At 41.2% G+C, this 18,749-nt stretch overlaps 1 protein-coding gene across 3 annotated transcripts in view; it reads left to right on the forward strand.

Annotated features, from left to right (window-relative positions):
- fgf11a (fibroblast growth factor 11a) overlaps positions 1-18,749 on the forward strand; it is a 76,090-nt gene that overhangs the window by 25,310 nt on the left and 32,031 nt on the right. Inside the window, exons 3-4 of one of the 3 annotated variants that reach the window (XM_026352383.1) lie at positions 16,653-16,675; positions 17,391-17,512. In XM_026352383.1, coding sequence (XP_026208168.1) covers positions 16,653-16,675; positions 17,391-17,512 — 145 coding nt within the window. Of the gene's footprint in view, positions 1-12,520; positions 12,850-16,652; positions 16,676-17,390; positions 17,513-18,749 lie in introns of those variants that run through there. The other 2 variants (XM_026352381.1, XM_026352382.1) reach the window with 2 other exon arrangements.

Genomic DNA, 18,749 nt, shown 5'->3' on the forward strand with positions numbered 1-18,749 from the left:
ACTCTCACGGTCACTCATCTGATGAATAATAGCAATTTGCATGTCAGGAACAATTAGGCAGAGGTAGCGCATTGTTTGCCTTGGATAATTTGTTGGCAGGGTTACAGAACAGTAGGCTGGATTTCAGTAGCACTTGCTAGAGCAGGACGTGGAAGTTTAGATTTCACTTCTCCTCCTGCGTGTCTGTCATTTCATTTTTCTACTAGTCTCTCTTACATTTTCTGTTTGACACTTGCTCTCTCCCCCTCCCTTGTTTTCTGTCTCCCTGTCTCTGATTTTATTCTCTTACCCACTTTTTTCACTCTGATCCTGTTTAGGCCCGTCTCACCGGGTCCCTCTCCTTCTCTTTAACTCATTCCTTTGCTCTTTCCCGCTTGATTTTCACATCTTTGTCTGTTTGCCTATTACAAACGCAACAGCCCCCGAGCGTATCAGTCCTTTTGCTTTGCTGAAGTGCCATCTCCGTTCCTGCACCTCTCTTCTCTTGATTTATGCCTGCCGCTTTTGTCTTTTTTCCTCCCTCTCTTCCCATTTTTTAAATCTAATTCTTTATCCCCTTTCCTTATCGTCCCCTCCATATACTCTGCCTCGCTCATTTTCTGAGACAGCTGCTTTTGTTTCTGTCTCCCTGTCTGTCTCTCTCCCTCTGACTTAATCACTGGGCTATTCATTTAAGCTTTAAATCATTAAGCTTTAGAGCACAGACTGAAAAAGTTCACCCATTGCTTTTCTAATTAATCCGCTACGTCTCATTCTCCCTGACCCTCGTGTGTGTGTGACTTCTTGATCAAATGGTTTCTCGTATCCAGTGAACATTTTATCAGTGTGCATACGTAGACTAATACAGTGAAAGTTTCATCACTGTAATCACTGTATTGATCCCGGTATCTATAGCAATTATATTTACATTGGACAATGCTGCAGTTTGTGTGGTTTGCGTGCAGTACCGGCATTCAGTGTATTATCTCTTAGAAATTCTGTTTACATAGAGTACCACTACAGGTAGTACTCCCACATGCATTTAAAGAATCAATTTGAAAGGAATTCCTTCACATTTTACAAAAGACAGGCCATAAGTCTCATTGCTGAACTACAACAAACTTCCAATTATCTAATCTAATTCACAGAGTCAAACATTAATCATCATCAATTACAAGACACACATCAGAACTAATCTAGAATAGGTCTAAAATATAGTAAGAAAAATACAGAGTAGATTAATAGAATAATACTAATGTATAATATTGCTAATCTTTACCTCAATGTTAATCTGTTAAAGCTGTATGAATAAATAACAAATGTTTAATGCAGCAGTCTACTTAGCTCTGTGCACTTCATGCTGCTGTTGCTGCTCCTGTGTGGTGGCATTGATGTCTTTTCTGCATTACACAGTCTGACACATCAGAATTAGATTTTCACAAATGTCAACTTGAACTTTCCGTACTAAGCAGTTGTTTTTCTTCTCCACTTTAGTCACTCACAGGACCACAGAAATATTGTCTTTACTGTTCTTTGAATACCTCTCCCTGGCCACTCACTGTGCTGTCAAGCCCATGCACAGGTTTTGTTGTTGCCGTTTAATTCATGGGACCCTTCCAATAACTAAAAACATGGCTGAATAGTAGAATGGTTAAATCTCAGCAAGGTTGCACTTCATCACTTTGATCACTATTGATTTTCCTTAACGCCAAAGTTGGACAGCAGTGAGACTGAAATAAACAGAGTTGATCAGATGGGAAAGAAGGAGAAGCAGTTTGTTTTGCAGGTGTCCCGCCCCTCTCTCTCTCTCTCTCCACTCTACCATGGATGAGGTTGCAGGAGATGATGGATGGTCCTTGTAAATATGGCAATTACCATATAGGCTCTCCCCGCCTTCATTCCCATTATTCATTGTGAACTGGGGCCACTATGAGTCCCTCATTTTGTGCAATATAGCTGTGCACTGTGTGAATGGTGATATACCTTATGAAAACATGTGGGGCTTCTCATCTTCAATCCACAAGCAATGTTTTTGAGCTTTTCAGAAGAGTTGAACTTCACTGTCACATGAAACTAAATCTACATATCATACTCCACTTGTTCCCATTTCGATACAAGATGTGTTATTGCCTTTGTGGATGCCATCGAGCGTTTACCACTGGATGCAATAAATGCTGGGAGATGAAATACTAGCTGTTGTAAAATCCATACATCCATGGATTAATAGCTTGAGGCTCTCATGCTGCTGGTGTGAAAAAGACGATATTAGAGTCAATGGGGAGTAACAAGCTTATTAAGTCTGGAGAAAGCTAAGAGGTGTTTCTGGGACCAGTGTGCAGAGGCATGGTAATGTTAAGTAGCAGAAAACATGTAGAAATGTGCCAACAGTGCTGAAAGTGATAAAGGAAAATTATACTGAAATGACCTTTCATTGTGACCACTGGCTACATGCACACAATGAAACAGCGTAGCCCAGTTGAATGAGATGTAGGTTAGTGCATGAAGATGCTTGCATGCTCTTGTATTTTATTATTATTTTATATATTATTGTATCGCTTTGTTTCCATCTGTCAGACAGCAGGAAGAACACTCAATTTCGGGTCTGCTTATCAATGCTGCACGTCATCTGTTTAGATACGAGGTAGCATGCAAGGCTGACATTACAAGCTGCCACAACATGTGAAGGATGAAGAGCAGTAAAGGGTCAAAAAGAGTGGTATCATTTAGGAAACGACGATAAGCTGATTAGCTTCAAGTCTAGTTTAATGTCAAATCTGACCCAACATTTTAGGCCACAATGAATCAGTGTGAAAGATTGTATGTGTTACTATCTGTGTGAGCCCAAATGTGTTTTCAGCCAGCAGCCACCTCACATGCACGTGGAGTAGAGCCAGAGACAATAAGCAGCAACACCCTGTTCTCTTTGGCAATAAAGTAAAAGCTGGCCAATCAGAACAGGAATCTAAAAAATTTCAAAGACCAACCCTGTGTTACGAACAACTAGCAGAAGGACAACAAAACAGAGTGAGATTTCCCAACAAGATTTATTACCAGATGTACAAACAGTAAATGCAGAACAGACATAATGTAATGCACAACGGGGACAAAACAAAAAAACCCTCAAAAGAAAAAAGAAATATACACTGCAAAAGGCAGGCAATCTAGAAACGTACTACTCTAAACAACAAACAAAGAAAACGCAGTACAAACAAGCAAACAAACAAACTATACTGACAAGACGTACAAACCGTGGCAAAGAGGCTAGAGATCGGGGAAAAGGTGAATGGAGGAAGCAAGGAACAAGCACGATAGATAGTCGACACACTCGCAAATGACAAACGAACAGACATGGACTTAAATACAAGACACACTAATGACTGACACAAAACCTACCTATAGTCATTCTCAGTGAATTGTAGACACAGTAGGTGCTGTATTTAACTGACAGAGACACCACATTAATGACTAAAATGTACCTGTTTTTAACATTAGTGCAACAACTCAAATAGGTAAATCAATAATAATGATTATAACTGTGTTTTGACCAAGATTTACGATTTTGCAGATAAATGCGGGTCACCTAATACGACTTAATTACTTATTGTTTAATTTTTATATGCTGATGACAATGTAAATAAAATTGTCACATTTGTTGTTGTTTTCAAAGGTTAATTTTCATTTAGATGTGGTCAGTTGTACGTGAGTGTGTGTGTGAATGGGTGAATGAGTGCAGACCATTGTCTGCATTAAGAGAATTTTATCATTATATAAACAAATATTGTTTGTATGTGGATGCTGCATTGATTCACAATTTAGACAGCATGCCAAGAAAGGAGAAGGAGGAGGTCAGCACAGAGACAACTCAACTACCAAAGATATGCAGTAGATCATTGGGTCCAGTTACACGAGGGGTGCCAAATATGCCGATCGCGATCTACCGGTCCATCGCAAATGTAGTGTGGGTCGATCGCATGACATTAAAAAATAGACGTCAAGCTGTCAACCATCAAATTTGTCACTTGATTGACATACAGGGCAGCCAGTCTGACATCTGATCTTTTCTGACACATGGGTCACCATGTGTTTGTGTACAAGTGCGTCAAAACAAGCTACCTAGTTGCCTAGTTAGCCTCTAATTTATTTCTTCTAAACTTAAGAAAGGGTATAAACATTACGTTACGTTATAAAACAAGTGGGGGATCTGGGGCAAGAAGCCAATAACCTACCACTTCCACACCGAATGGGAGTAGGACTTTTTTTTTTTCACTCATCTATTTGCGGAACTAAACACTGTTTCACCTGAATCTAGAGTAGAGGATGAGATTTTGACTCTAATGTACTGAGTTATATCGTGCAATATAAATAAACAAAAAATATAAATAAATATTCGTTTAGCTTTTTTATAGTAGATAGATCATTTTGACTACCTCATTTTATAAGCAGCTTGCATGCAGAAAAATTGTGTGCACCCCTGAGTTGCATTCATCGCGGGGAGGAAGCAGCGTATGAGTTTTGAGAGAATTGTGGACTTCAAGCCAAAGTTGAGTGGTTTGACCTGATACAACTGCATCAAGAGTTTCCTTCAATGACAATCGCTTATTCCTGCATCAACAACAAGATGTTAGCAAAAAAGTCCAGTTGGGAATGCTTGTCACATTCTCTTCAACAGGCAGACTCCACCAGATGTAATGCTCAGGGCAGTCAGAGAGGTGAACAACAAATGCACTGCACAACAAATCAGTCAGAGGAATGGCTAAAGATTTTAAGAGAAACTTATCACTAGCAAACTGACAGGTGCGATATTGCAATAAAATAAGTCCCGCTGAAGTTGTTGGAGGTGGAATTTTTCCATGCTTGCCAGTAGGATATATCAAATATTGTTCAGTTTTCAGTGAAGAGCAGTAAAGTCAGCTGGCGAGTACATCATCACTGCATCAGACATTTATTTTGGCCTCCCTCCAGTTGAAGTCTGCAAACTTGCATACATATATGCAGTCCACAATAACATTGAAAAAGAGTAAGACATCAACAAAGACAAGTCACAAATGCACATGATGTATTTAAAAGTCAATATGTTTTGAACAGAATGAGATTTTGGAAAATAAAGTCACTCTATTCTTAGCTGACACTTTGCCCTTTCATTTTACAGTGAAAGTTAATATGTTAGGTTCACGGTTGTTGAGGAATCTGTAAAAAGATAAAAATTGTGACTACCAACCCTGTTCTCCCCTACTGTGCAATACAATGACATTCAAGTTAAGCTGCTCTAAATTGAATGCGTGTGTAAATGTAAATGGTTGTTGGTTAAGGGGCTGTGATTCATGAGGTAGGGCCCATAATATAATCGGTGGTTCAATTCCTGGCTCCTCATGTCATTGGGCAAGAAACTCAACCCCAAGGTATACGTCAGTGTGAGCGTGTGTGAATGGGTGAATGAGTGCAGACCATTGTCTGCATTAAGAGAATTAAATTAAATAATAAAAAAGCCATATATATTAGCCTTTGACTGCGGGTCATACACAAACACAGTCACCTGCAGGGAGTTGACAGGAGGATGAAGCCTGTGCATCAAACTAGGGATGGGAATATCGACTCTCTGGGATCGATACCTCGATACCGCTCCTAATTAAAAACGTGCAATTAGTTTTCACTTCTGAGAGTTTTGGATGTGTGAAAACCAGCCCAAGCGTATATGAAATGGTTTTCCATATCTCATGATTATGGCAGCCGATCAGATGTCAGAGCCTTCCAGAGCCAGTATTACTCCCTCCACTCTGCAGCATACTAACTTAGTACTAACTTAGTATTACTAACTTAGTATTACTAACTTAGTATTACTAAATTTGCTGGTTCGTGAGCACTATGATCCCTAAGATTTATTACTGCATGCCACTGCGATAATAATAGAAGAAGCTAGCCAACTTCTTTTATTGTCGATCAATCCTTTATTTGCATGTAAGATCTTAGATCTAAAAATATTTTACATAGTAATATTTTTTAATACTTAAAATTATTCTTATTGGAGAAGAAGACGTGTTTTTTCATATTCATTTAGAATTAAGCAAAGAGATGCCCACTAGCAACCCAACCTCATGTTCATGTGTTCAAGAAAATTATATATATATGTATATAAAACAAAAATCCTAAATAACACTTGCTACTTGGCAGCCAGATTACTAGAACACTTACACTAACACGCACATAACTAACACAAAAACAAACAAATTCAAAAAATGCCGTGGCTAAGGAAAATTAGCCGCAATTACACATAGACTTTAGCTGCTAATAGTAACTTATCCAGCAAGTTAGCTTTAGCAGCTAAATTAGCTAGCGCTAGCACGTGATTTGCTCCTTGTAAACCTTTTTAGCTAATGTTATTAAAGCCAAAGGTTTTTGTCCACCTGTATGACTCTGGTGCACGTAGACAAACACCATCTGTGTGAAACCCAGTCCTCTCATCCTCTGAAGATCTGATCAAACTGGACTGATTTGTTTTGGCACATCGAGCATCACACAAACAAACTAACCAGTACGTGCATACGTTTGTATGAAGGTCTTAGTAGCTGCTGGATGTTCTTCAAGACTGAAGCTCAGAGATGGACTGATGACTGTGACTTAAACCTGGGCCTCGTTCACAGTAAGTCCTGTACACAGTCAGAGCCTCGTCCTGTTTGTTTACTGGGTTAGCTTGTTGATTGAAGCCACATTAGCATTTTCCTCTCAGGACTTTTCATTTCAGATATGTTGGATAACAGATGGCATTAACAAGGATCTGTGAACGGTCTATTCTGGTGACAGAAACCACAGTTTATTGTGAATTTTTACAAATTATAAATACTAATTGCATATAAATTCATAAATAACTATGAGTAATTACACATAAACAAAAATCACTGGTGAGCTCTTGTATCTTTAATTATTCTTCACAACAACACATGAGCCAACATGTATTCTAGAGCATTACTAATATTCTAGAACGGTTATATATATATAGAATGATTATTTAAGGTGACAGGTTCAGATTCAGAGACGTTACTGCATGTGGTCAGAAAGAAGTTGCTATGGAAACAGCATTGTTTACATACGTCAACTGCAAGGCCGCCAATAGCTATTAGCCCTGCAAAACACAGGCCAGCTCTTAGGAGGGACATGCAACATGATTTGAAATCCAAATTCCACAAAATCCCCAAACTGGTTAATTTATCATTAAATAATTTGTTACATGAAACTAATTTACTCAGTGTTACTGTAACACTAATAAATGCAGTGAAGTATTACTGTGAGAGAAAAGGCAGACTCTAAAGAAATGTTTAATGTACCGATGATGTGTGTTTGTGCCAAAGGTGCCAGTTTGGATTTGAGGAATCATTATTGATGAGCTCACAGGCAGTGTCATTTGTGATGTCATTTCCTGTACCAGATCAAAGCCATCATTCCTTTCTTTGTCGGTGCACAGCTTAAGACAAAGTTATTTTCTAGTAGCTTTCTCAAAGTGAAGTTCTTTTCTAATTTGAAAAAGTTTGGAAAACATTACCCCAACAAAATGGCTCAGAACGCTTACTACACTTTTGACAAGGACCTGCAAGTTGCCAGTGGAAGTCTGCTCTCATCCACACTGTCAGGCTTTTTACTTCAAGATGCAACTGGGCAAGGTGGCTTTGCAAAAGTCATGAATCTCAAGAGGACAGATCAGAATGAGTCTACTCAGAAGGCAACATCACTGAACCAGACATCTAGTAGCTCATCCTGCCTGCAACGTCCCTTGACATTGTCTGAGAGGGTGAAACATATTTTGGCTCACATTAGGCCCCTGGAAAGAAGAAAGAGGACTTATGCTGAAGTCTCTCCAGCGATCAATACTGGTCCAGAAGGCCGCTCTCCAGAAAGGAAGAAGAGGAAGATTACAAAGGCAGAGGTAAAAGACACAGAGTTACCAAGTACCTCTAAAACATATTCGTCTTTTATGATTCACAACCAAATGCAGAAGAGGAGAGTGGAAGCAGTAAAGGCACAGAACGGTACCAGAACTTCAGGCAGCATATCAAGAAAGGAGAAGAAGAAGATCAGGACAGCAACAAGACAGCTACCAAAGATATGGATCATCGGGTCCAGTTACATTCGTCGCGGGGAGGAAGCAGCGTATGAGAAGTTTGGAGAGAATTTTGGACTTCAAGCCAAAGTTGAGTGGTTTGGCAAAGGGGGCATGCGCTGGAGTGGTGTCCTTCCCCGTTTTTATGGAGAGCTGTCCAATCAGAGCCCCCCTGACATTTTGGTTGTCCATGCTGGTGGCAACGATCTTGGACAGGTTTCTCCAAAGGACCTCGCATTTCAAATGAAAAGGGACCTGATACAACTACATCAAGAGTTTCCTTCAATGACAATCGCTTATTCCTGCATCAACGAGCGAAGAGCGTGGAGATATGGACAGCCAGGCATGATCAACAACGACAGAAAGCTTGTCAACACATTGATGAGAAACACCGTTGGCAGTTTTGGTGGTGCAGTCATTGAACATCCCCACCTGCGATTTTTCAACAACAGCATATTTCTGCCTGATGGAGTCCACTTCACCAAGCCAGGAAATGAGATCTTCCTGACCAGCATCCGCAGAACCCTGCAGAAGATCCTTTAAAACTGACCAGTCCCTGGCCGCTCTAAAGTGAATTTGTGTGTGAGTGCTTGTCTGTTAATGTGTTTGCATTAAAAAATAAAAACAAAAAAAATAAAAACAAAAAAATGGCTTAGAATTCAATTCAACTGTATGGCCATGTCAGTTATATAGACAGGATACTGCATATACAGTAGCTAATGAAAAGTGATTACCACTGTATGCTAATTACATTTATTAATTATGATATGCCACTTTTGGGAATCAAACTAGTTGTACGTAAGACTTTAATCAGTGTACTTTGCTCGTCCATCTTCTGCCTAGCACTTAGAGAAAAGGCAGGTTTTAAACAAATGTTTAATGTACTGATGATGTACGAGTTTGTGCCATAGGTGCCAGTTTGGATTTGAGGAATCATTATTGGTGATGACAATAGTTTATTGATGAGCTCACAGGCAGTGTCATTTGTGATGTCATTTCCTGTACCAGATCAAAGCCATCATTCCTTTCTTTGTCGGTGCACAGCTTAAGACAAAGTTATTTTCTAGTAGCTTTCTCAAAGTGAAGTTCTTTTCTAATTTGAAAAAGTTTGGAAAACATTACCCCAACAAAATGGCTCAGAACGCTTACTACACTTTTGACAAGGACCTGCAAGTTGCCAGTGGAAGTCTGCTCTCATCCACACTGTCAGGCTTTTTACTTCAAGATGCAACTGGGCAAGGTGGCTTTGCAAAAGTCATGAATCTCAAGAGGACAGATCAGAATGAGTCTACTCAGAAGGCAACATCACTGAACCAGACATCTAGTAGCTCATCCTGCCTGCAACATCCCTTGACATTGTCTGAGAGGGTGAAACATATTTTGGCTCACATTAGGCCCCTGGAAAGAAGAAAGAGGACTTATGCTGAAGTCTCTCCAGCGATCAATACTGGTCCAGAAGGCCGCTCTCCAGAAAGGAAGAAGAGGAAGATTACAAAGGCAGAGGTAAAAGACACAGAGTTACCAAGTACCTCTAAAACATATTCGTCTTTTATGATTCACAACCAAATGCAGAAGAGGAGAGTGGAAGCAGTAAAGGCACAGAACGGTACCAGAACTTCAGGCAGCATATCAAGAAAGGAGAAGAAGAAGATCAGGACAGCAACAAGACCGCTACCAAAGATATGGATCATCGGGTCCAGTTACATTCGTCGCGGGGAGGAAGCAGCGTATGAGAAGTTTGGAGAGAATTTTGGACTTCAAGCCAAAGTTGAGTGGTTTGGCAAAGGGGGCATGCGCTGGAGTGGTGTCCTTCCCCGTTTTTATGGAGAGCTGTCCAATCAGAGCCCCCCTGACATTTTGGTTGTCCATGCTGGTGGCAACGATCTTGGACAGGTTTCTCCAAAGGACCTCGCATTTCAAATGAAAAGGGACCTGATACAACTACATCAAGAGTTTCCTTCAATGACAATCGCTTATTCCTGCATCAACGAGCGAAGAGCGTGGAGATATGGACAGCCAGGCATGATCAACAACGACAGAAAGCTTGTCAACACATTGATGAGAAACACCGTTGGCAGTTTTGGTGGTGCAGTCATTGAACATCCCCACCTGCGATTTTTCAACAACAGCATATTTCTGCCTGATGGAGTCCACTTCACCAAGCCAGGAAATGAGATCTTCCTGACCAGCATCCGCAGAACCCTGCAGAAGATCCTTTACAACTGACCAGTCCCTGGCCGCTCTAAAGTGAATTTGTGTGTGAGTGCTTGTCTGTTAATGTGTTTGCATTAAAAAATAAAAACAAAAAAAATAAAAACAAAAAAATGGCTTAGAATTCAATTCAACTGTATGGCCATGTCAGTTATATAGACAGGATACTGCATATACAGTAGCTAATGAAAAGTGATTACCACTGTATGCTAATTACATTTATTAATTATGATATGCCACTTTTGGGAATCAAACTAGTTGTACGTAAGACTTTAATCAGTGTACTTTGCTCGTCCATCTTCTGCCTAGCACTTAGAGAAAAGGCAGGTTTTAAACAAATGTTTAATGTACTGATGATGTACGAGTTTGTGCCATAGGTGCCAGTTTGGATTTGAGGAATCATTATTGGTGATGACAATAGTTTATTGATGAGCTCACAGGCAGTGTCATTTGTGATGTCATTTCCTGTACTAGATCAAAGCCATCATTCCTTTCTTTGTCGGTGCACAACTTAAGACAAAGTTATTTTCCAGTAGTTTTCTCAAAGTGAAGTTCTTTTCTAATTTGAAAAAGTTTGGAAAACATTTCCCCAACAAAATGGCTCAGAACGCTTACTACACTTTTGACAAGGACCTGCAAGTTGCCAGTGGAAGTCTGCTCTCATCCACACTGTCAGGCTTTTTACTTCAAGATGCAACTGGGCAAGGTGGCTTTGCAAAAGTCATGAATCTCAAGAGGACAGATCAGAATGAGTCTACTCAGAAGGCAACATCACTGAACCAGACATCTAGTAGCTCATCCTGCCTGCAACATCCCTTGACATTGTCTGAGAGGGTGAAACATATTTTGGCTCACATTAGGCCCCTGGAAAGAAGAAAGAGGACTTATGCTGAAGTCTCTCCAGCGATCAATACTGGTCCAGAAGGCCGCTCTCCAGAAAGGAAGAAGAGGAAGATTACAAAGGCAGAGGTAAAAGACACAGAGTTACCAAGTACCTCTAAAACATATTCGTCTTTTATGATTCACAACCAAATGCAGAAGAGGAGAGTGGAAGCAGTAAAGGCACAGAACGGTACCAGAACTTCAGGCAGCATATCAAGAAAGGAGAAGAAGAAGATCAGGACAGCAACAAGACCGCTACCAAAGATATGGATCATCGGGTCCAGTTACATTCGTCGCGGGGAGGAAGCAGCGTATGAGAAGTTTGGAGAGAATTTTGGACTTCAAGCCAAAGTTGAGTGGTTTGGCAAAGGGGGCATGCGCTGGAGTGGTGTCCTTCCCCGTTTTTATGGAGAGCTGTCCAATCAGAGCCCCCCTGACATTTTGGTTGTCCATGCTGGTGGCAACGATCTTGGACAGGTTTCTCCAAAGGACCTCGCATTTCAAATGAAAAGGGACCTGATACAACTACATCAAGAGTTTCCTTCAATGACAATCGCTTATTCCTGCATCAACGAGCGAAGAGCGTGGAGATATGGACAGCCAGGCATGATCAACAACGACAGAAAGCTTGTCAACACATTGATGAGAAACACCGTTGGCAGTTTTGGTGGTGCAGTCATTGAACATCCCCACCTGCGATTTTTCAACAACAGCATATTTCTGCCTGATGGAGTCCACTTCACCAAGCCAGGAAATGAGATCTTCCTGACCAGCATCCGCAGAACCCTGCAGAAGATCCTTTAAAACTGACCAGTCCCTGGCCGCTCTAAAGTGAATTTGTGTGTGAGTGCTTGTCTGTTAATGTGTTTGCATTAAAAAATAAAAACAAAAAAATAAAAACAAAAAAATGGCTTAGAATTCAATTCAACTGTATGGCCATGTCAGTTATATAGACAGGATACTGCATATACAGTAGCTAATGAAAAGTGATTACCACTGTATGCTAATTACATTTATTAATTATGATATGCCACTTTTGGGAATCAAACTAGTTGTACGTAAGACTTTAATCAGTGTACTTTGCTCGTCCATCTTCTGCCTAGCACTTAGAGAAAAGGCAGGTTTTAAACAAATGTTTAATGTACTGATGATGTACGAGTTTGTGCCATAGGTGCCAGTTTGGATTTGAGGAATCATTATTGGTGATGACAATAGTTTATTGATGAGCTCACAGGCAGTGTCATTTGTGATGTCATTTCCTGTACTAGATCAAAGCCATCATTCCTTTCTTTGTCGGTGCACAACTTAAGACAAAGTTATTTTCTAGTAGCTTTCTCAAAGTGAAGTTCTTTTCTAATTTGAAAAAGTTTGGAAAACATTACCCCAACAAAATGGCTCAGAACGCTTACTACACTTTTGACAAGGACCTGCAAGTTGCCAGTGGAAGTCTGCTCTCATCCACACTGTCAGGCTTTTTACTTCAAGATGCAACTGGGCAAGGTGGCTTTGCAAAAGTCATGAATCTCAAGAGGACAGATCAGAATGAGTCTACTCAGAAGGCAACATCACTGAACCAGACATCTAGTAGCTCATCCTGCCTGCAACATCCCTTGACATTGTCTGAGAGGGTGAAACATATTTTGGCTCACATTAGGCCCCTGGAAAGAAGAAAGAGGACTTATGCTGAAGTCTCTCCAGCGATCAATACTGGTCCAGAAGGCCGCTCTCCAGAAAGGAAGAAGAGGAAGATTACAAAGGCAGAGGTAAAAGACACAGAGTTACCAAGTACCTCTAAAACATATTCGTCTTTTATGATTCACAACCAAATGCAGAAGAGGAGAGTGGAAGCAGTAAAGGCACAGAACGGTACCAGAACTTCAGGCAGCATATCAAGAAAGGAGAAGAAGAAGATCAGGACAGCAACAAGACCGCTACCAAAGATATGGATCATCGGGTCCAGTTACATTCGTCGCGGGGAGGAAGCAGCGTATGAGAAGTTTGGAGAGAATTTTGGACTTCAAGCCAAAGTTGAGTGGTTTGGCAAAGGGGGCATGCGCTGGAGTGGTGTCCTTCCCCGTTTTTATGGAGAGCTGTCCAATCAGAGCCCCCCTGACATTTTGGTTGTCCATGCTGGTGGCAACGATCTTGGACAGGTTTCTCCAAAGGACCTCGCATTTCAAATGAAAAGGGACCTGATACAACTACATCAAGAGTTTCCTTCAATGACAATCGCTTATTCCTGCATCAACGAGCGAAGAGCGTGGAGATATGGACAGCCAGGCATGATCAACAACGACAGAAAGCTTGTCAACACATTGATGAGAAACACCGTTGGCAGTTTTGGTGGTGCAATCATTGAACATCCCCACCTGCGATTTTTCAACAACAGCATATTTCTGCCTGATGGAGTCCACTTCACCAAGCCAGGAAATGAGATCTTCCTGACCAGCATCCGCAGAACCCTGCAGAAGATCCTTTAAAACTGACCAGTCCCTGGCCGCTCTAAAGTGAATTTGTGTGTGAGTGCTTGTCTGTTAATGTGTTTGCATTAAAAAAAATAAAAACGAAAAAAATAAAAACAAAAAAATGGCTTAGAATTCAATTCAACTGTATGGCCATGTCAGTTATATAGACAGGATACTGCATATGCAGTAGCTAATGAAAAGTGATTACTACTGTATGCTAATCACATTTATTAATTAGGATATGCCACTTTTGGGAATCAAGCTAGTTGTACGTAAGACTTTAATCAGTGTGCTTTGCTCCTCCATCCTCTGCCTAGCACTTCCCCTATTAATATTCTAAAATTAAAATCCATCAGTGGTGGATGTAGAATAAATTGTAGCAGGTGGTGTTGGTGGTGGGTGAATGACTGCCTGTGAATCAATGCTGTTGTGCATGTTTGTTACAGTTTCACAATAGTGCTAGACAAAAATGATGTATGTTGCTGTTGATTCTTTTTAATACTCTCTTCAAAGTTTTTAAAGCTGAAGCAGACGCTGAAGCAGTTAGGAGACTACAATAATTCGCCAGCGATGTAGCACATCTGTGCTCCTTGGAGTTTGTCTGCATTGGCGCTGACACAGAATAAGCGGAGGCCATTTAAGATGATGCCTTGACAAACAGATGGAAATATAATAATCAGCAATTGTCACGGTGCCATCATCTTCAAGTGCTTTGACAGACTTCAGTGGCTAAAAAAACACAAATTACCACACTCACTAAATGAAATATCAATAACAGGTCAACAGGTCCCAGTGCTGCTGAATTGAACTTGTGGTTAACACATGCAAAGAAATGTATCGAGGTACAATCATGTTTCCCTCTCTCGTTCCTCTCCTTTCCTCCACTTTTTTTTCACCTCCTCTCTCTGCCCCCACCCCTCTTCCTCTGCTGAGTGGCGTGTTAGTCAATCAGCAGAGTTTCTCTCGCTGTTAAGTGATGTTTTATTGATGCTTTGCACAAACAACTATTCTTCCTCCTCCTCCTTTTTTCTCGCGCTGCATCATTCTTTCATCCTGTTTCTGTATTTAAAAAGAGCAAAAGGAAGGACTTCCCTGTACAGTGGGTGTGCATTTTCTGGGGGGGGGGGGGGGGGGGGGGGGGGGGGGGGAGGGGACATAGTGAGAATGCAGAAAGACAGAGTAAGAAAGAAGAAACAAGAAGATGGCAAAGAGACAGAAACTGTGCAATTCATATTCCTACTGACAGACAGTGGAGGACAGAGGGAAGACTAGGTGTCTTCTGTCTGTGTGTGTGTGTGTGTGTGTGTTAGAGAGAGAAATGACTGACATCGTCCTTGGCAGACCATGTTTGTTGGAGACGTCCAACACACACACATTAAGAACTGTGTGCCATGGAGCTCCTGCACAGTCTTCGTTTGACTTGAGGCATCGGACAGCAGGTGGGTGGGGGTTCAAGGTTGAAATTCCTATCAAGTAAAATTAATCCTTCTCTTTATTAAGCTCACTTTGTAATTGGTGTTAAATGTCTGTGGGATTATGAGCACAAATCCTCCTCACATATAAACACACATACCACCAGCTCATGTTCTGAATGGACATGATGAACTCTGATAAGAAATCTTTTGTCTGTTGGCCATTGCTCTAATACAGGTCTAGGATTCATTCTCATGTGATACTACAGTCCACACAAGCAAGACTTTGTTTCACTGCCATGACCTTAATGGTCTTTCAAAGGCTTTTCTACACCACTAAGAATAAAACTCTAAAGGGAACCTCAATATAGTTTTACAAATGGTCAGGGTGAGCTTCCAAAGACACCTTCAGTTGCATCTGTCATGGCAGATTTTCACACATTTCCATGATTCACAAGGCACCAGGTCCACTTTGTTTGGTGACTGTGTGTGTGTATTTGTGTAAGCATGTATCTAAGTTGGCTCTACAAATGCAGCAGCAGTCTTGCATGTCTTTGTGTCCGAGCGACATTTCAGCTGAATGTTTTGGATCACGACATTCTTCCCAGTGCAGAGCTGCGCGGGGGCAGAGTCACGCTAAAGGTCAACATCAGCCTCCTTCCAGCTCTGCTCTGCACTGTGGCAGATGTGTTAAGCAGCACATGGCCTGCAGTGCAGTCTGAGGCTTAATTTGGGATTAGCACTCAGGATGTTATAGATTACCACACTCCACGTTTGACCTTCTGTGTCCAGCCAACCACTGATGGATGGATGAGCTTTAATTTTTCTGTAGTTACACAGACTCAGACTGCTGCTGGGTCCAGAACCTTCGATGTGAGGCCTTCCAAACACGACGTGTCATCCTGTCAGCATGAAAGAGAGGATTACACGCTAGTATTTCTTTGACTAAATGGTCATCATTGTTTAAGTCAAACCCTAATGAGCCTCCATTCAACCACTTCTGGAGGTCTACATGTCTTATTGTAGGATCTGCTTTCTGTTAAGAATGTTAACATTGTACCTGGAGTAGGTCTAGCTGTTTATCAGGGGCAGATAAACTTTCATTACAGAGTGTAGGTCTTTTTTTGTTTTAAAAAGGCCCCAACCCCTAAAAAACTAAAAGAACAAGAAAGAAGAAGAAGGTGAACCGAGGTGTTTAGTGAACCGAGGCTCCACAATCAAAGTCTGAATGGAACCTTTGAGCTGGAGAATTGTTACACTAAAAAAAAAACATTGAAGCAGAATAAAAAAGCATATTTACTCTTGTAAATGTCAAAAACTGGGCTGTATTCACATCTCTGTTTTCCAGATACATAGAGAAGTATGTAGAGAACAGGGACTATTTAAACTGTGAATGCCAGGTAGGATATATTTTGCAGTATGTCTCTCTCCCTCTCTCGCTCTCACACACACATACATACAACCCAACCCAGGCCCAATTGCCAGCTGCCCCTGTACTTCTCTGTCCTCATCCATATTTGATGCGTCTCAACTTGACTGTGGAAACACTTCAGCATTCTGACATTCCTTCTGATCCACTATTTAGTCTCCCTCAGCACTTCGCAGTTGAAAGAGCCCCCTCAGTCTGGCGTGCGCGGCCTCAACTCGACACAAACACGTGGTTAGAGAAAGACAAGTCAACGATGAGGATGCCCCATCGGCTGACTGAAACAAAGAGTGGCCTCATGGCTCCGAGTGTGCTGAGTTAAAGAGCGGCGTAAACAGACAACAGGAAACAGTTCATTAAACTTTCATCACGACCGTTAACTTGTTTGTTGGTTTCTTGAGCTTCTTTTTTACAAGAAGGCAGTTGAGCTTTCCGCTCAGCTGACGACAACAAAGCGTTTTAATTTCAAAAGCAACCCCGGCGTGAGATGGCGTGGACTTTGAGTTCGCATGTCAAGGTAGCTACAGCAAGAGTTAACAGAAGATTATTAAAATAAATAAATGTTAAAGATTGTTTACAACTGCACACAAACACCAACAGCCACATTTAACTTGACTGTTCCTCAAAACAGCTGCAATCCCCCACAGACACGTGCACGGGCATGGCTGTAAACACACCTACAGTATATGCACTCCATGAACAGCCTGCCTCCCTAACTTGAACCTGTTTCTGTAACTTGCTTCTTTTCAGCAGACACATCTCCATCCCATCAGTCCTCCTGAAGGCCACAGCCACACACACTTCACTGTTTGACTATTTCTGAGTGTAAATATCAAGACCTGCCTCTTGTTTAGTCAGTCGGAAACCTTAAACATAGTTTTGTGCGGGGTGCTCTCCTGGGTGCTAACGCGTGTTTAACCCTGTGTTTGCTCTGCAGAGCCCCAGCTGAAGGGCATCGTCACCCGGCTCTACTGCAGACACGGCTTCTACCTCCAGATGCTGCCCGATGGCACCATGGAAGGCACAAAGGACGAAAGCAGCTCCTTCTGTAAGTGAACAATCAGACACGCAGACGTTGTCAGCTACTGTAATGAAGGTGTGGATGTCACGGTTCAGTCAGAACATGCACCGCTGGGAGTTTCCCCTGCTGTCACACCAGAGGACGTTTAAAAGGCGACTTTCTCGGATGACAGTGATGTATCTGAACACCTGAACAGCACATGAACGCGCAACACTTTCTGGTTTGATTCACTCTAGGATCAATCAGGCTGAAAATGTATGCACTCTTGGCGCGGTGCTTTGGGTGACTGCCAGCTAAATGGGATTTGTTCACATAGTAAATCACAGGAGAGCCCTGGCACCGATTTTTTCAAACACGTTTTTAATTGTTTTGCTTACAATCGTTCTGACCTTTAAGTTACAAGACTCTTGTAGCCATGAATAACTAATCTGTGGAGGAGAAAGGTAGTGAAACCTTCAAAATAAATGTAAAGAAAATCAAATGGACTATCATGTGGTTACCACTATTGTATTCTTTAAACATAGCTGTATTTTTTTAGCAGCTGTGCTAGCAATAAAAGTAAAACTGTACTGGAGAAGTCAGAGAATCAGAGCTGACTGACTAACACACCTAGTGTATACAGCAGCTACGTGCATGACATGAGGGTGTCTGCCTCCCAAACCTGAACTGGGAGCTGGTGATTTGGACACATTAGTGTGAACTCTGACGCTGTTGTTAAAACACAGTGTAGAAATCAGGCGGCAGCTTAATAGTTTTTAGCTTTTTAACAGTTTTCAAAAGCAAAGTATTGACCATTGCTAAAACATATCATGTCAGCTGTTGCCAACTAATCTCTATGGCTTAATTAAACTGGCGAAAGAGCAGAATTAAACTTGATGTTGTCAGTGTCTGTGGCACTCAAAACTGTCATCACAACCTACTGTACAAACTCTTTCTTTATATTATTTATATATTATATAAACAACTAATAAATAGAATACAGTCAGCTAGTGTTAATGTTAATTCATTTACACAACTGAATGGATAAAACAGGCAACTACATAACTTGATTCGGGTTATTAAAAATATTGTGTTAGGTACACCAGCAAACTTAAACAGAAATATAGTCTTTGTTTTAGTAATATATTGAGCTTTGAGCTCACTGCTGAACTCCTGGAACTGTCTTAAGCTTGTGTCTTACAGTATTTGCGGGAAGCCTTTGTGTCAATATTTGGTAAATCTATGAGCGACAATATGTTGTACACCATGCACAGTTCAGTAACCA

The sequence above is a fragment of the Anabas testudineus genome, chromosome 18, assembly GCF_900324465.2.
Source record: "Anabas testudineus chromosome 18, fAnaTes1.2, whole genome shotgun sequence".
Taxonomy (NCBI): Eukaryota; Metazoa; Chordata; class Actinopteri; order Anabantiformes; family Anabantidae; genus Anabas; species Anabas testudineus.